The 16742-nt window shown below is 32.2% G+C and overlaps 5 protein-coding genes across 10 annotated transcripts; 2 read left to right on the top strand and 3 right to left on the bottom strand.

The window, feature by feature from the left end:
• Positions 1 to 58: 58 nt before the first annotated feature.
• LOC134836009 (BTB/POZ domain-containing protein 7) lies at positions 59 to 5005 on the bottom strand. Its single transcript, XM_063851114.1, has 3 exons — positions 4120 to 5005; positions 1377 to 3978; positions 59 to 828 (listed from the first exon to the last, which is right to left on the bottom strand). The coding sequence occupies exons 2-3, from the start codon at positions 3966 to 3968 to the stop codon at positions 667 to 669; spliced, it is 2754 nt and encodes a 917-aa protein (XP_063707184.1). The 5' UTR covers positions 3969 to 3978; positions 4120 to 5005; the 3' UTR covers positions 59 to 666.
• A 144-nt stretch (positions 5006 to 5149) lies between these two features.
• On the bottom strand, positions 5150 to 7193 carry LOC134836011 (small glutamine-rich tetratricopeptide repeat-containing protein alpha-like). 2 transcript variants are annotated; one of them, XM_063851115.1, is made up of 5 exons: positions 6822 to 7193; positions 6486 to 6746; positions 6159 to 6423; positions 5925 to 6080; positions 5150 to 5268 (listed from the first exon to the last, which is right to left on the bottom strand). In XM_063851115.1, the coding sequence occupies exons 1-4, from the start codon at positions 7090 to 7092 to the stop codon at positions 5954 to 5956; spliced, it is 924 nt and encodes a 307-aa protein (XP_063707185.1). In that variant the 5' UTR covers positions 7093 to 7193; the 3' UTR covers positions 5150 to 5268; positions 5925 to 5953. The 2 variants fall into 2 exon arrangements, with proteins under 2 accessions (XP_063707185.1, XP_063707186.1); XM_063851116.1 differs by having other exon boundaries at positions 5150 to 5332.
• A 325-nt stretch (positions 7194 to 7518) lies between these two features.
• Positions 7519 to 12575, top strand: LOC134833621 (condensin complex subunit 1). Of its 3 annotated transcripts, none has more exons than XR_010162125.1 (7): positions 7519 to 7744; positions 7797 to 8110; positions 8181 to 9204; positions 9301 to 11627; positions 11692 to 12055; positions 12113 to 12285; positions 12450 to 12575. XR_010162125.1 is itself a non-coding variant. In XM_063848000.1 (6 exons), the coding sequence occupies exons 1-6, from the start codon at positions 7630 to 7632 to the stop codon at positions 12500 to 12502; spliced, it is 4197 nt and encodes a 1398-aa protein (XP_063704070.1). In that variant the 5' UTR covers positions 7519 to 7629; the 3' UTR covers positions 12503 to 12575. The 3 variants fall into 3 exon arrangements, 1 of the variants encoding a protein (XP_063704070.1); XR_010162126.1 differs by having other exon boundaries at positions 9304 to 11627; XM_063848000.1 differs by lacking the exon at positions 12113 to 12285.
• Positions 12576 to 14259: 1684 nt separating this feature from the next.
• LOC134836063 (ATP synthase mitochondrial F1 complex assembly factor 1) lies at positions 14260 to 15602 on the bottom strand. 2 transcript variants are annotated; one of them, XM_063851238.1, is made up of 4 exons: positions 15485 to 15602; positions 14984 to 15242; positions 14766 to 14927; positions 14260 to 14713 (listed from the first exon to the last, which is right to left on the bottom strand). In XM_063851238.1, the coding sequence occupies exons 2-4, from the start codon at positions 15237 to 15239 to the stop codon at positions 14283 to 14285; spliced, it is 849 nt and encodes a 282-aa protein (XP_063707308.1). In that variant the 5' UTR covers positions 15240 to 15242; positions 15485 to 15602; the 3' UTR covers positions 14260 to 14282. The 2 variants fall into 2 exon arrangements, with proteins under 2 accessions (XP_063707308.1, XP_063707309.1); XM_063851239.1 differs by lacking the exon at positions 15485 to 15602 and adding an exon at positions 15477 to 15483.
• On the top strand, positions 15551 to 16698 carry LOC134836064 (transmembrane emp24 domain-containing protein 7). 2 transcript variants are annotated; one of them, XM_063851240.1, is made up of 4 exons: positions 15551 to 15848; positions 16017 to 16127; positions 16193 to 16325; positions 16391 to 16698. In XM_063851240.1, the coding sequence occupies exons 1-4, from the start codon at positions 15669 to 15671 to the stop codon at positions 16639 to 16641; spliced, it is 675 nt and encodes a 224-aa protein (XP_063707310.1). In that variant the 5' UTR covers positions 15551 to 15668; the 3' UTR covers positions 16642 to 16698. The 2 variants fall into 2 exon arrangements, with proteins under 2 accessions (XP_063707310.1, XP_063707311.1); XM_063851241.1 differs by having other exon boundaries at positions 16193 to 16316.
• Positions 16699 to 16742: the final 44 nt, after the last annotated feature.

Below are 16742 nucleotides of genomic sequence, written 5' to 3' on the forward strand. Positions count from 1 at the left end.
ATCTACTGACCTGCGGTGTTAATGCGTCTTAGGAAAACACAATTAAATTTTATTGTATTACTATATTTTTATCGGTATATATTTTTACTATTCATATATTATTATATATTTTATAGGTTGTAGTATTTCATATTATTTTCCTTATTTTTATATATATTTTGCCAAATACAAACTATTGTATGTACCTCAATAACATAATTCTTTCCATGCTATTTCAATGTCTGATACAAACTCCTCGCTTTTATTTTCCTTAATAAGAATTTTTTTGAACAACAGCAAAATTGTAAATGCTGTATTACTCATAGTCAAATTATTATGTATTAAACTGTCTTTTTTAACTTTGAATTGAAAAAAAAAATAAAAATTAATTTGCAAGAAGTATGTTCAGATCCAGTATGGGTTCAGATATTATGTATTCCTTTATTTTATCATAAAAATCAACATTTAATATTAATCAAATAGTTTATTCCTTTGAAATTTTTTCTATTGACAAATCGTATGGATATTTATATTGTATAGTGATTTTCATTCTTAAATATTTTTCATAGATTGTTTTAAAGATAATTTTCAAAATTCAATGGTAGTGCTAGAAGTCTAATTTCTTTTCTTTACATTTTATTTTTAACTTTATTTAAACCATTATTAGTTTTTTTTTAAGTTTTATAACTATAAAAATCTAGGTGGTCCTGGACTTTGTCGATGTTGCAAAATATAACTGGATGATGGAGAAGTCGATCGAGCACTTGCCTGGCCTCCAGGATTTGAATTAGTCGAACCACTTCTTGCCATATATTGATGAAAACTATTTGGTGTAGGTATACGATGGTGCTACAAATATAATTTTAAGAAATGAATAAAGGTTTTGATTTTATGCGTTAATATTATTTAAAATTAATTATTTAGACCGTTCCAATTTTTTTCGATGTTTTTAACATTTAAACAAATTTTTAAATATTTTAGTTGTTTTTATGGTATCAACATTGAGATTTGATAATTTAAAATTGATCTCAGAGTATTATTAGTAAAATTTAAACAAAAAAAAAAAACTCAAAAATTGACAGTTATGTCAAAAAATTGAATAGCATTTTATTTTTTTTTTTTTTTTTCGTTTTTGTATACAAAAGTTCTTGAAAATTAAAAAAAAATTTGAAAAAAAATATAGGAAAGGACCACAAAACGGAAATTTTTGATGACATTTTTAACTTGTTTTTTTTTCTTATTTTGTTCCATTGGATTTTTGAAATGGGGCACGGGACAAAAACATAGAAAAGAAATTTGGACCTATAAACATATGTTAACAAAAAAACAAACACGTAAACAGGTGATGTTGTCTTAACACAAAGAAACAAATTATGCTCGCTAGAAAATTTACTTACATGAGTATTTAATGCAAGACCGCCTGCGGCTCCTATTGAGTGACTTGGTCCATCTCCCAAGTCAAGTTGTAAACTCTCCGAAGCATCACCTATTTGTAATTGCCCCAAAGTTGCTGTTGCCATTGCAACATCTGGCATAACTTCTGATAAATGTCCATCGGAACAAACATTCAGATCAGCAAGTTCGACATTAGACAATCGATATGCAGCTTCTCCTTCCACTATTAAAGATGGGAGATCTTGTTTTCGTTTGCCCAGAGATTGCTGATGAGTTTGTAAGAAATTCCTTGGGAATGTTGTATTTCTATTGTTACTACTACTACTGCTACTATTATAAGTTGAACTAGTTGTAGGAAGGGGCTCAATTGGCGAAGGTGGCGGACTCAAATCTTCCTCCATTGGCTGTTGTACATTATTAATACCATCTAATTTGTTAGTTGTACTTTCTTCTCCACAAAAACAGGTGGAACTCTCTAGTAAGTCAGCTACATCATCGGGTAGGTTGAATTCTCTTACAACTCTTAGTCGTATTTGTCGATTTATCTCATGCCTCGATGATAATGGCAGTGACAAAGCACGTTGACAACTTGCACTTTGACGAAGTTTTTGTTCTCGTTTTTGCATAGCTACCAATGTATTTGCATCAGGAGGTGGAATTGCAATAGCGTTCCCTATGTCTATTCCACTAGTACCTGTTAAACTACTATTTTTCTTTCCGAGACGCGAAACCATGTAAAGTGTATCTGGTATGTCAGGTAAATGACGTGACCTTCGCATTCTTAGTAATTCAATTTGATGAGATTCCATGTGATCTTCCAAGAGAGCTTTTACTTCCTCATAGTATGGCATGAATAAACGGGGTCTGACAAATAGTCCTTGGTTCTTTCCTCCCCGTACCCAAGCATTAATTCTCATATTTTCGCGATCATCTCCTATCATGTGTGAAGGTGGTGTACTCACTAAACTTCGCCGAATCGCTTGGGTAAGTACCTCGCTATTTGGAGGTAAAACGTGGTCCATTCTCACATGCGGTAACAATTCAGAAAGTATTTCTCTCAATTCAACATCTGACAAATCACGTTTTTTAATGCCCTTCCTTGTTACTGAGTGTGCTGTGTGACTGAGTAAATTTGGTTCTCTATCCTCCATTCGCCGTATTAACTCATGCTCACCCCACTTGAGTACAGCTTGTAGTACTTCAAGCTCGGACGCTTGCAGAAAATTATTTTGCAAAGCCTCAATCATCTGTATTTTATCCAATTGATGAAGGACAGGCGATGCGACGATAGCAGAAAATTCCTCACGCAGATAATGTTGGGTTTGACGATGAACCCAAGCTGATCCATGTGCCTGGGCACTCCATTTAAGAACGGTAGCGATTGTGTCAAGACTCAAAAACTCCAGTATGAGGTCTTCACATCCTTGAGCGAGGATATCTAATTCAAGGAATCTTCCTATTTGATAAAGTTCCATTGCTTCTTCCAAAGCACTTGGTCGACGACCAGTGTGAGTGAGTTGCTGAACCTCCCCCAAACTACCGACTCCATTTCCACAGCCTGTGCCCCGTAAGATCAGTGATAAATCGACCGAGTCCATATAAATGGCATGTAAGAGTACTCGAGCATAACGTTTGGGAATGACACTTTCGTCAAGAACTATTTTAGTTGGAACGTGTAGTGCCCGCTCTGGATGTTCATCCACATTACGGGCCCTACGTTGAATCATATTTCGAAAGAATGGTGATCTCGCACTCAAGATTGCCTTGTGACAGGGCAACTCAAGCTTCGGTCTAAACCCATATTCGGAACTTCCGGAATCAGGTCTATGATAATCAGTTCCTTCAGAAGTAAATATGAGAGCTGCATCTGCGTAGTCACCGGTTTCTAACAAGTAACGTAAATCGTGTTCTAGTGGATTAGGATTGCCAAAATCCTCACCTAGACGTCTCAATAATGCCATATCGATACCTGGCTCATGAGTACACAAGTCTCCTGTGTAAAGGTATCGTAAAAGTGATGAAAAAAGGGCAACATCTACGGGAGATGATCTGAGCTCTAAGCAAATACGTGCCCCATAGCCAGGACAACCAGCTAGTAGATCACGAAAGTAGGGACAACGTGCAGACAAAAGTGCACGATGCACTGGAAAAACGGTCCCTCTGAAAACTAATTCACAGTCTGTACAATACTTATAATCATACAAGTCTGCTAGATCTTGTTTAAATGTAGTTGCCGGAGGTCGTGCCAATTCAGCTTGTACCGATAAATCTTTGAGGGCTGCTAGAGCTTCATATTCCTCTAACAAACCAGATAATTCAATAGGACTCCAGCTTGAGACGAACTCACGTAATATTCTACCGTGATCACAGGTTTTTGATGACCTTCGACGACGAATCAACTTCTTTTTTAGTGTTGCGAATCCTGTAACTTTTTTACGACGTTCTCGAATCAACACTCCCGCACTTCCTGGCTGAACACTTGTTGTGGCCAATTGTTCTGCGGATGACTGAGCTCCCATTGCAGATATTGTCATAGACTCTGTTTTACTACTATCACACCAAAACAGTCCACCGAAACAACCCCATAAGCTCATTGCTTACTGGCTGAAAATAAAAAATTGTCACTATTTTTAATCAAAGTCAGATCCATTTAAGTGAAAAAATACATAACTAATATTTATTTACTCATTTAAGTATTTATATATTAAACATAAATAAAAAAAATTTACTTAACAAAATACTAACCATCTCATTTTAGCACAAATTTATTGTAGCACAATTTTAATTTAATAAAGTCAACTAATAGGAGTCAAATATTTACTACAATTCACTTTACTCGATAATCTTATTTATATGAATATTTTTTTTCTTCTCAACAATTATGTTTTCCAGCCATTATTGTATTGTGTAAAAATAATAATATTTCAGAATAACACACATAACTGAAATGTATTTTAATAGCTTAATAAATTTAAGTGAGAGCTTGCTTCTTTATAATCTCAATTTGGATATTTTTACTCGTTTTTCTTATATGGAACAATAAAATAAATTATTTTTTTTTCTTTTCGAATGGCCACTGTTGTCGAACCAGATATTATCAAACTCAACCGGGGACACATAATAGATCTGTGGTTCCCTTATTTTGAGACGAATAAAAGTCATGACCCGAATCGCCATCATGCTGATTTGAAAAAGGGAAGATGGGGCGTCATCCATTAATGGCGTCGGGTGATTTGATGATTCTATTTTTATCTCCACCTCAGTTCATAAGTTTTTGAGCTTTTTGTGGAAATGTTTTGTCCCTAGAGGTTATATTCTTCTCTTATGAATTGTATACCTCTAAGGAATTTAAAGATATTTATAAGTTTATACTCTAAAAATTTGGCCGTCTATTGTTTCAAAAATATATCTTCTTTTTTCTTCTAAGCCAGGCAGTAACATAAGATATGCTCGGCTGTTTCGGGTAAATAAGTGAATCTTTTGACCCCTATCCCCCCTATAATCGAAAACCGACCCTCTAAATTACGACTTATTTTTTTAAAGTTAAAATGAAGTACAAATTTTAATGGAAACTCGGGGAAATTAAAAACAATCAATTAATTAAATACAAAATTGAACAACATAAACACTTTAAAAATTATTCTGTTAAATTCAAAAAAAAGGTGTACAACAGTTTTCGGACGTCGTTTTCCCCTTCCTCCTTTATCGGAATGCATCGTAAAGTTTTTTTTTTTATTTATTTATTTATAAAATGAAAATATGAAAGAAAGTGTGATAACGGGTCAGCTAATAATTTTTATTCCTTTTTGCATCATTGAATAGATATAATATTTATTAACACAATTTTTGAAATTACTAGCGTGCAATACGTATGTATTTTACTATGTATTTATTCTGCAATTACAACATAAGTTTAATTTTAAATGAATTAAATCCCGGGCGAAAAGGATAAATCGCACTGCAGTTTTTGACAAAATTGAGTTAAAAATAAGAAAATATGCTTAAAGACGAGTACTTTAAGATACATTGAAAGATTTTCAAAAATTTTTAAAAAAATATAAGTTTTATTTCAATACGCCAGATCGCACAATTGCAACAAAAAGGATAAATCGCACAAATGCATACAAATTGCTAACAAGTCAAATTTCAAAATTTCTCCAAATAATTTTTTGTTTATGTTTTTCTATTATGCTCTGTTATTGCATAAAAAGTCAACTTGAACCAAAAAATTTGGAAAAATCTTGAACATAGAAGATTTGAAAAATCTCATTTTTATATGAAATTTTGTGCAATTGTGCGATTTATCCTTTCTCTCAATAAAAAATTTCCCAAAACTACCCCTTAGAGATAAGGTAAGAAATTTTTCTGCACAAAAATTGTTTTTAGTGGCCAATCATTTACTTTTGTGAGATTGATAATAAAAAAACTAGTTTATAAATTTTAACAGCTTAAAAACCGGTAAAAAACTTTAAATCGTTTTTTCTCAATTTGTTAAAAACTGCAGTTGTGTGATTTAATTAAAAAAAAAAAGTTGACCAAGGTTGACATACATCATGTACCATTTTTACCGAAATAAAGATTAGTTAGTTCCCGGAGGAGGTTGATTATCATTGTTAGATGAGTTGTTGTCGGGATCCAATTGACGTCTTATGTTAGCTATCAAATCAGGGTTTTGGCTGGCTAAATTTTGTGCCAATTGGCGTCCACTAAAAAAAGAAAGTTAACATTTAGAGTTTTTAATATATTCATACATAAATGTATAAATAGTTAAAAGAAAAACTCACGTTTCAACCAATGAATCAACGTTTTGCATTCCACTTAGCTGAGATAATAGATTTTGAATATTAGGATCAGTCATCATTCGAGACGCCATTTGAACAAGTGCCGGATTGTTGAGAGCAGCTGCGAAATCAATATTGGGATTAAGTCCAGGGAATAAACCTTCTGATGCTCCAATAGACCCTGCTCCTGATTGCTGTTGTTGTAAGCGTTCCTCTGTTACCTTCATGTTATTTTGATAATCAACATTTTCTGGTTCTATCTCAATAGCTAAAGAAAATTGATAAACCATTGTACAAAGTTATTAAGATTTTTCTACTGAGCCTTCATACCTTTTTTATATGCATCTAAAGCCAGTTCATGCTTATTCATTTTAGAATAAGCAAGTCCAAGTCGTCCGTAGGCTTTGCTATATTTTGGATCATATTTTAAGGACATTTTACAATCTTCAGCGGCACGATTGTAGTCTCCAATCCGACTAAATGCTGCTGCACGATTACAATAAAAAACAGCATTTGTGGCGTCCAAAGCAATGGCTTTGTTATACATGTTTAAAGCTTCTTGATACTTCTCTTCTTTCATTAGCCGATTTCCTGCCGTTCGAATTAAGGTTGCAAGAAAAAATACTTAATATTTTATTATATAAAAAGATGGTAAGAAAACAATACCTTCGTTTTTCATGCTTTCAGCTTCTTCTTTTCGCTCAGGTGTAACATTCAGTAAAGTACTACTATACAACTCGTACAAATCAAAGTTATTTATAGGATTATCCTTTTCATCGGCTCCCGTTTCGTCATTAAATTCATACACGTTTTCTAAACACTGAATAACTACCTCTAGAGATTCGACCGAATCATTGCCGAGCTGACCGTCCGCAATTTGTTTATTCAAGAAACGGACAAAGCTGCGTACGAAAAACCGTGTCTCATTATTAATCATTTTTATTTTTATTTTGTTTTTTATAAATATTTAGCCTTTAAGAGGTTTTTTTCTTTTTTTATTTATTTTGAATTACAAAGTATTTAGGTAAATGCCTTTTATGAATGTGCGAGATCCCTTTTAAATATGTGTTAACTAAATATTTGCGCCCTAAATACTGAAAACAACAAGTTTCATATTCATTCATGCAAGATTTACATTTACGAATAACACAAAACTTATGTTTTTAAAAATATGTTTTTTTGAATATTCTTTCTCTTAAATTTCTTTTTTGTTTTTTTGTGATAATTCAGACACTTTTTATGTTGTTCTTGTTATTTATTTACAATATTTACACAACAGAACACGCACAATTTTTACAGGCAATAACCGCACGGCTCGACTTGCAATGAGAAAGTGTCCTTTGCTAATTCATTAAAAAAGCAATATCCGTTACAATAGACGCTCAACAACATAAATAACGAAGCTGCTTAATTGCTCAGATAATCTGCGTATATTATTAGTGATTAAATGCTATAGAGAAAAAAAATATTTAGGATGCCCTTTAAATTTGCCATTCCAATAAAAAACATAGATTTGCAGACGCCCGATAAGAACAGTTATTGTGTAACTCGCATCTCTGCACCATCAGAATTGCCTGAGCTGTTAAAATGTAAGCCATGTATTTATTTCGATTAACAAATCAAATTAATGCTTTTTTGCAGATGCCAGATTAGAGTTCCGACAAAATGGTCCGTCATACATAATTGATCACTTTGACACATTTTACTCTGTTATCGAAGCGAACGATTGTCCCATTGGAACATGTATAAAAGCTTTCGATGTACTATACGAGTCTATTGACAAGCTAGCTCGTGAATTAGCTGTGGAATTGAAAAAATCATCCATTAACGATGAAGCGCGACTTGATTTGGCGAATGTGACAAAAATGTTAATTTATTTGATGGTAAACATAGTGAAATCAGTTGATTTATACATTAACAATGGTGCTAATGATGGAGGGAAAACTTGTAAAAAGGTGAATATTCTCAATAATTTTGTATTTACTATACAAAAACATTAAATTTCATACTTATTTTAATCCAAAGCTGAGTTCCGATTTCGACAGTTACAATTGGAATCGAAAACGAAAAGATGGATTGGATTTGATGTACGTAGTTTCTTGTTTGCCACTTGAAAATTTATATGATCCACCGGTAATAGAAGAAGATTTTGCTAATTTAATATGTGAAATGTCTTACCGTACCATCGAGCAGCAGTACGTCAAAGAAAAACGAGTGGCAGAGACTGCTTTTCAAATCCTTGGAACTGCAATCAAACGTTACAACCATGCAATGGTGTTTCCAGTTAAGATTTTACAGATAGTTAGTGACAAAGATTACTCCATTCGTCAAATTGCTGAATCTTCTTACACCATTTTATATGATGAATGTGGAATTAATTCGATTTTTGATGTATTAATCAAAGAGTTAGCCGAACGTTTGATTGAAGGTGCAAGTGACTCGAAACTATCTAAACATTATAGTCAATTTTTATCTGACCTTGGCAATGTTGCCCCAAAGCTGATGTTACCTCATCTTTCTGACTTAGGCGAAGAGCTTTTAAATCATGAGCCATACTCTCTTCGCAATGCATTGCTCCAAATAATGGGTGATATTGTAGCGACTGATTTATCTAGTGAAGGCCTAGCAGAAGAATTAAAGGAAACGCGTGACGAGTTTCTTGACTTTCTGTTCGACCATATTCACGATACTAATGCTCATGTTCGTTCAAAAGTTTTGCAAATTTGGAACCACTTGAAATCTGAAGGAGCAGTTCCACTTTCTCGAATTCACCAAGTATTGGAACGAACAGTTGGTCGTCTTGAAGATAAGTCTAGTATGGTACGAAAAAATGCAACAACACTACTGAAATCATTTCTAGAACACAATCCTTTCTCATCTCGTTTGACACTTGAACAATTGCAAGCAAAATACGATGAAGCAGATTTAAATTTGCAAGACCTACGTAAGAAACAATCTGAAGTAATACCGCAACTAGAGAAATTTGAAGAGGAATGGGAGAACCTTTCGACTGATATTTACACAATGATTATTAATAACATAAAAACACGTAAGTCAACTTATTTCAAGTCGATAAATTAATTAATTAATTAATTAATAATCAAAAAAATAAATTAAATTAATTAAAAATCTTATTTGCATTTAGAAGTGCCGGAAGTAGAGAATGAGCATTTAAAGGACATCGCAGGACCTGTAGGAGAACTTTTAAAAGACAAAAAATATAAGGAAGCATTGGAATTGGTTCGTAAAGGCGATGCTGTGAACGAAGAACAAGTTGATAATTTAAATTTCGAGGACAAATGTCAGTATTATTTGGTTCTTTTGAAGTCCTACTATGCCATCGCAAACCGACCAAATGATTATGCTGATGAAATTACAAAAGCAGAGGACACTGTCAAATTCTACTTTGATTTCATACAATACACAACATTGCTAAATAGTGCTGTGCCAAAACTCGAAGAAATGCTCATGTCTAAAACTAACTCGGATGTTTTTGAAGCTATTGATTTCTTTACAGCAGCTTACCAATTCGGAATTAAGGGATGCGAAAGTGGAATGCATAAAATGATATTCTTGGTATGGTCAGACAAAGAAAAGAGAGAAGCAGTTACCTCAGCCTACAAAAAGGTCTTGTTTACAACAGATAAAATTGATCGAGCACACGCGGCACAAGTTGTGGAGAACCTCTCTCGATTCATTGAAAATTTAACATACGGTCATTATTCCGCATTTGAGGAATTAATGAAAGAGTGGGTAGAAAACGAGATAATTGACAATGTTATGATTCAAGTTATGTTTGAACGTTATACGAAAAAACTACCTAACACAACTGAAAACGACTCAAGACTAGCTTTGCAATTGCTTGTATTAAGTAGTGTAGCGAATCCTAGAATTGTGAGAAACAATCTTGATTTTTTGATCAGAATCGGAATTGAGGAACGGGGCTTGACAGACCCACGTGTCTTCATGTCAACACTGGATTTGTTAATAAACTCTGTAGAAAAAGAATATGAGCGTCCATCTAAATATAACAAAAGATATAAGCATCAAGATGATATTGTTGACAAAATAATTTCTAACTTTAAAAGGATGTTTTTTACAAACAACGACATTGATTTCGATAATGTTTGTATCAAAACTTTCAATTTTATTTATAGACTTGTAGATGGTCCAGACGTTTTTGCCCAAATGATTGTGGTACAAATATTTGAAAAACTAAAAGTACTATCTAAAAAACTGGAAAAACGCTTAAATGATGCTGATGACGAAGTAACACACTCTCAAACAGAAAACAAGATTTCACTATCTCTACCTACATCTATATTGTCACGTTTTATCTACATGATTGGTTACGTGGCGATGAAGGAAATGATTTATCTCGACATTGATGTATATAGCAATATCAAATATCGAGAAGAACTAAAGAACGAAATGAAAAGGTCAAAAAGTAAGACCATTAATAAAATACTGAATCCGCGTCGTGCAACATTAAACCAAAATATGGATATGTCAGCAAGTAATGCTCTGAAAAGAATTTCTATTGCACCAAATCAACAAGAATCCATTGAAGAGGAAGATCTTGTAGGTGCTTCTGCTGACGATGCAATTGCAGAACAAATTACATTCATTTGCGAAACTGAGATGTTATATTCAAATGAATGTCTTTTTCAAAAATTTCACCCATTGATTGTAGAAATATGTCAATACATTAATCGTTATAAGGACGATGCTCTTCAACAATCCGTTGTTTTATCAATGATTCATTTAATGTCTGTCTCTCCAAGATTTTGCGAGGCAAATGTTCCATTCGTCATGAACATATTTAATCTTAGCAAAAATAAACAGGTTAAAGCAAACATAATAATTGGTCTGGCTGACTTTACATTTCGCTTTCCAAACGTGATTGAGCCCTGGACGTCACACTTGTACTCAACCTTACACGAAGAAGACACAGAACTACGACTAACGGCTGTTAAAATGTTGTCACATCTAATATTGCATGAAATGATTCGAGTGAAAGGACAAATTTCCGATCTTGCGATGTGTTTAGTCGATCCTGTAGCAGAAATCAAGGTTATTACAGAGCAATTCTTTAAAGAAATCGCACAGAAATCCAACATATTATATAATGTACTTCCGGATATTATCTCTCGTCTAAGTGATACAACTGAACAAGTTGAAGAAGGAAAATATCAGCTAATCATGAAATTCATAATTGCTCTTATTCAAAAAGATAAACAGGTTGAAAGTCTCGTAGAAAAACTTTGTCTACGGTTCAAGGTTACACATCACGAACGCCAGTGGCGTGATGTTGCTTATTGCTTATCCTTACTTTCTTACAATGAAAAGACCATTAAGAAACTAATTGAGCATATACCTTGTTTCAAGGACAAAATCCAAATAAACGAAATTTATGACTCTTTTAAGTTGATCATCACAAATACAGCAAAACAATTGAAACCAGAACTGAAGGTAAGTGAATAATACACGTTCTGGTATGACATCAAAAGGGTAATTAAAAAAATAATTTTTTAAGGTTATTGTTCAAGAGCTTGAACGCAAATTGGAAGAATGCCTTTCGGTAAAAGATGAACTACTGGGACAGGAACCTGGCCAAATAGCAGTTCAGAGTGAGGATGAGTCGCCATCAAAAATGAAAGCAAAAATTAAACCAAAAACTAATTTGAAACACGCTCCTGCTAGAACAAAGAAGGGTGGCCGTGCAGGCGGACGTGGCCGCCGAGACGAATCTTCGAGTGGCAGTGAGGATAGTGATTTCGAGAATAGAGTTCCCCTACGTAAAGGTCGTTTTCGTACTGACCTGGAAACAGAGTGTACTGCTCGTAGCTCAAAGAAAACTATTGGTGCTACAAAAGTGATTGCCGATTCCGACACTTCAGGTAAAATTATTAAATTTTTCATACATATTTCATCATTTTTATGTGCATTATCTGTAGGCATTAAAAATAGCACTCTGAGGCCCAGAAGAACCAGAAAACTTAGTGAAACTAATTAAATTACACACACATCGCCAAACTTTATTATTTTCAAATTTTTCCCTATCTATTTCTCTTGATTGCTTTAGCAGAAAGAGAAACCAAAAGCACACGGTACAATATGCAAACGGAAGGTTAGTGTCGCCCTATTATATGTTTTATTAATAAACCGTTTTTTGTTCTGTTTTCCTAAGTACTTTTGTGTTTTTTTTTTTCAAACATTCTGGTCCCTTTCTGGTCCCACAGTCACAAAGACCAAGTAGCCAAAAGTCTACATTTTATTATTTTTTATTTACAGATTCTGATGAGCAACCCCAACCTAAAAGGAAAGTCAGAGGAAAACGACAATAGTTTGCATGTTGTAATTTAGTTTAAGGTTTTTTTTTAAATAAATTGTATTTAAATAAAATCTTTTAAATATTTATATATTTTCTTTATATTTGCATACTCCTTATGTTATCTTGTTTACCTTTTACTCATATGTCAAAATCGTAAAAATATATATATATATATATATATACTGAGTAAGATGGATTTGCAAAACTATTACAAAAATTTGAGAAAAACCATGTTACATAATCACAAAACTAAATTCCGAAAAAATGTTCAACTGCATTCAGAGCAACAGCATCTAAAGGATGTTAGCCTAAGAAAAGGAGTATTGAATGGATCGTTTTATAAAAAGCATATGGACCATACACAAGTCACATGTTTACAATTGAATTCTATGCTCAAATTAAAGCTGCAAGGAAATATTTTGAATGTTATTAAAGAAAATTCAAAAAGTTGTAAAAATAAAAGTTCAGAGTTAATAGTTGAACTTCCTAGTATTAGCAGCTTTATTCCGGATATAACTTTGTTTAAGAAAACAATATCAGAGCGAAATAACAAAAAGGATAAATCATCGGCTAATTTTTTCCCCAAAGTAACATCAACCCCTGTTAATGACACAAAGGGTGAATATAGACCTTTTATCGTAAGCTTGCAAAATAATATGGAATCCATATGTAACACATTGAAACCAATTCAGTATGAACACATTAACGAGATTATGACTAATCAAACAAAAATGGTCAAATCAATTTTGTTGAAAAATTTTACATCACGAGTTCGTCTCACGAAATTGAGACTCAAAGACATTAAGAAGCAAACATGTTACAGTAGCAACAATGTTACGGGGTTTTCCTCATTCATGACTCTCCGAGGTATGTGAATAAAGCTAACCAAAAATCATTCAAACTATTCAAATCAAATCAGAAGGTACTTCATTACTCCACATTTCACTGAAAATTGAAGTTGCTTGTACAATCAGTTTTTCTTTATTTTTTTGTATATTTTTCAAAAAAAAAAAAAAAAATGATTTGTCATGACTAAAAATAGACGAAAATATTAGTTGTAAACAAATTTAATTGATGACTTAGACTTTGTAGCTGTTTTATCTTGAGGTACAAGAATGATTCATCGTGTTGCTTCCTTAACCAAAAGAAAAGTTAAACAGATTACCAATTTCATGCTACATATTATTCATTTTCGGAATAAAAATTAAGCCTGAAAAATGAGAGAACAAAAATATTGGAGCTTTTCTTTCTCAAAACACGAAATAAATCAGCTTACAACTAAAATTTTTGTTAAGTATATTATAAAAAATTGAATTTTTTGAAAAATGTATACAAAAAAAATATTTAAAGCCTGAAAAGCCTAACACTAAATTTGTATGTAGCTATTTTTAAGTTGCTTGTTTCATTAACTTTCGAACAAGCTATCGTTTGTTATTGTACCTTACGTAAAACAGAAAATATTTACAAAAAACTGTCAGGTATATGCCGTATCTCGAAGCTGAAGAGTACCAACAATCACCCATTTCCAAACAAACTTCAGACCTCAATATCTCAGCTCAGCGGACACGTACAAACATGAATGTAGAACTTTTGTCCAGTAGTTTTTTTTCCAATCTTTAAGAAAAACTTAACTTCAAGATTGTACAAGCAACATCAATTTTCAGTGTAATGCGGTGTTATAATGCATCATAATTATGAAAATAACTTTATTTGATACTCACAATATTTTTTTTTTTTTAAATAAAGACTTCATGAGAAGAAATAAACTAAAAACACATAATAAATATATTTTCTTATTCAAGTTTAATGTTTTCTAGCTCTTTTATAATATCCATATGATCAAATTTGTCCGGAGTATTTGTAAAAGTTTGAAGCAGTTTAGCCTTATTTGAATCATTTTTACAATAGTATAATTGCAGCTGGTTTACTAAACATTGAGCCTCTTGCGGAGACAACACTTTTGAATCGAATTCACCACGCATCAGTATTATTCCCTTTTCTTTGAAATCAGTGTAATGTGTTACACTTAAACATTCTGGAGCATTTTCTTTGTGTACTTGATAACAAAGCAATGGTGTAAAATGAATTGTATTTTCCGCGAACTGAAACATCATGAATTCATAACCCTGATTTCTAGGAATTGGAAATACGAAAATTGGATATTTTTTTGCAGTATTCATCAGTTGTTCATATTGATTAACTTCCAAAATTGCACTGATACAATCTTAAAAATAAAACTCATTTAGGTATGGTTATTTAAATAGCGGATTTAATACCTTTTGTTTTGTGGTATTCCAACCAAATATGTTTAATCTCTTCAGCACTTTTATCTTCAAGCAGCTCTAGCTTAAGAATATCTGATAATTTCTTTTCAGTTTGGTTTAGGTTACTTTCAGAAGAAGAAGGTTTAGGCGTCAATAACTCTGAATAATCACGGCCTTAAAATAACAATGATTTATATGTAAATGAAGTGGAATATAAAACGAAAAGTTACCTTCTAGAGAAGGTCCGAATTTCGGTTTTTTGTTATCTTTTTCTACCTTTTCTAACCGACTTAGAAATTCTTCAGGCGATTCTTGTTGAACTGCTGCAATTTTTTTACTGTATTTCTCAAAATACGGGTTTTTTTCTTTCAATTGTGCCATAACCTTTTCTGAGCGAGCACGAACTGAAGACATCATGAAGGTGCACTTTGTAGTTCTAAAAATTGTCTTGATCTGATATCCTCGTAGAATGGGTGACAATGCCATAATCTAAATATTAATATTAATAAAAAAAATTTTTCTCATCATTTAAATATTATTAACTCAAATCTCTAAGTATTATGTAAAGCATGCGATTTGAATAAATCTTTTTATTTATCATTGAAATAAAGTGAAACTTTAGAAGCTAAAAAATGTTTATTGTATGTTCAACTAAATAATTTTAATTTTTAATTAAAATTTTGAAAATTATTTTTAATTAAATAATTATTTATTTATAAATACTTCCTTACAAATTTTTACAAGAAAAACCGAGTAAAATTTAGAATTATTTCTGAACTCCACCCTTTTCATTTAATTCTGATGACGTTTTCGGGTGTCAAACGCTGAGACTCCAATAATTTTTCCTACTTTTCAAAATATTCTTTAATAACATATTTGAAAAGTATTTGCAGTTTCGAATTGGAAAAAAATAAAATGAAAGTTTCTAAAAAACTTAATGTTTCCGCTGGCCTGGCAATATTTTTTTGTTTTTATTTTAAGACAACAAAAAATGCTATCACAGCTGTGGAATTGACTTTCGAGTTACCTGATAATGCAAAAGAGTGTTTTTATCAAGAGATAAAAAAGAACCAGTCTGCAAATTTAGAATTTCAGGTAATGGTTTCACTTGATATAAAAGGTATCAATTTAACTTAAGTACTGCTTTTGCATTGTTTCTTAACAAATACGATATTTTTCTTTCTAAGGATTACGTGTATCATTCTGTAATTTATAAATATGTTTTTTGGACAAAATGTATTTCTTTTTTTTATTTTTTTCTAGGTTGTAACTGGTGGTCAATATGATGTCGATGTTACTTTAGAGTCACCGAAAAAAGAAATTTTGTATAGACAAATTAAGACACAATTTGACTCCCATTCATTTACAGCGGAGGTAAAAAAGTTTTACAAACATTTAGTTAATGTTCGTACATGATTATTTTTTTCAATTCTTTACAGCATAGTGGTGTATACGTAGCTTGTTTCAGCAATGAATTTTCCACTTTCTCACATAAGCTGGTTTATGTTGATTTTCAAGTAGGAGATGAAAGAGCTTTGCCAGGAATTGATGACCATGCAACAGGTAGTAAAGGCAAGATTTTTTTTAATGCATGCTCACTTTTTTAATTATAAAATCATACATGTTCTTTGAAATAGCTCTGACGCAAATGGAATCATCGGCAAAGGAAATTCACGAAAATTTAAATTCAATACTGGATTATCAGACACATCATCGTCTAAGGGAAGCACAAGGAAGAAAATTTGCCGAAGATTTGAATGAAAGAACTTTATGGTGGTCATTAGCTGAAACAGTTGTAATGATTATGATCGCCATCGCTCAAGTTTGTATTTTAAGAAATTTCTTCAATGAAAAGAAACCCAGTCAAATGAATTATGGAAGGCTGTAGAAGATCTACTGAGTTTACTTAATTTTCTGTTTGATCTGTAAAAATTTTTCTTAGCTATAAATAAAAAAAAATAATATTAAAAAAATACCTTGTTTTTTTTC

Source organism: Culicoides brevitarsis, chromosome 3 (genome assembly GCF_036172545.1).
Source record: "Culicoides brevitarsis isolate CSIRO-B50_1 chromosome 3, AGI_CSIRO_Cbre_v1, whole genome shotgun sequence".
NCBI classification, from domain to species: domain Eukaryota; kingdom Metazoa; phylum Arthropoda; class Insecta; order Diptera; family Ceratopogonidae; genus Culicoides; species Culicoides brevitarsis.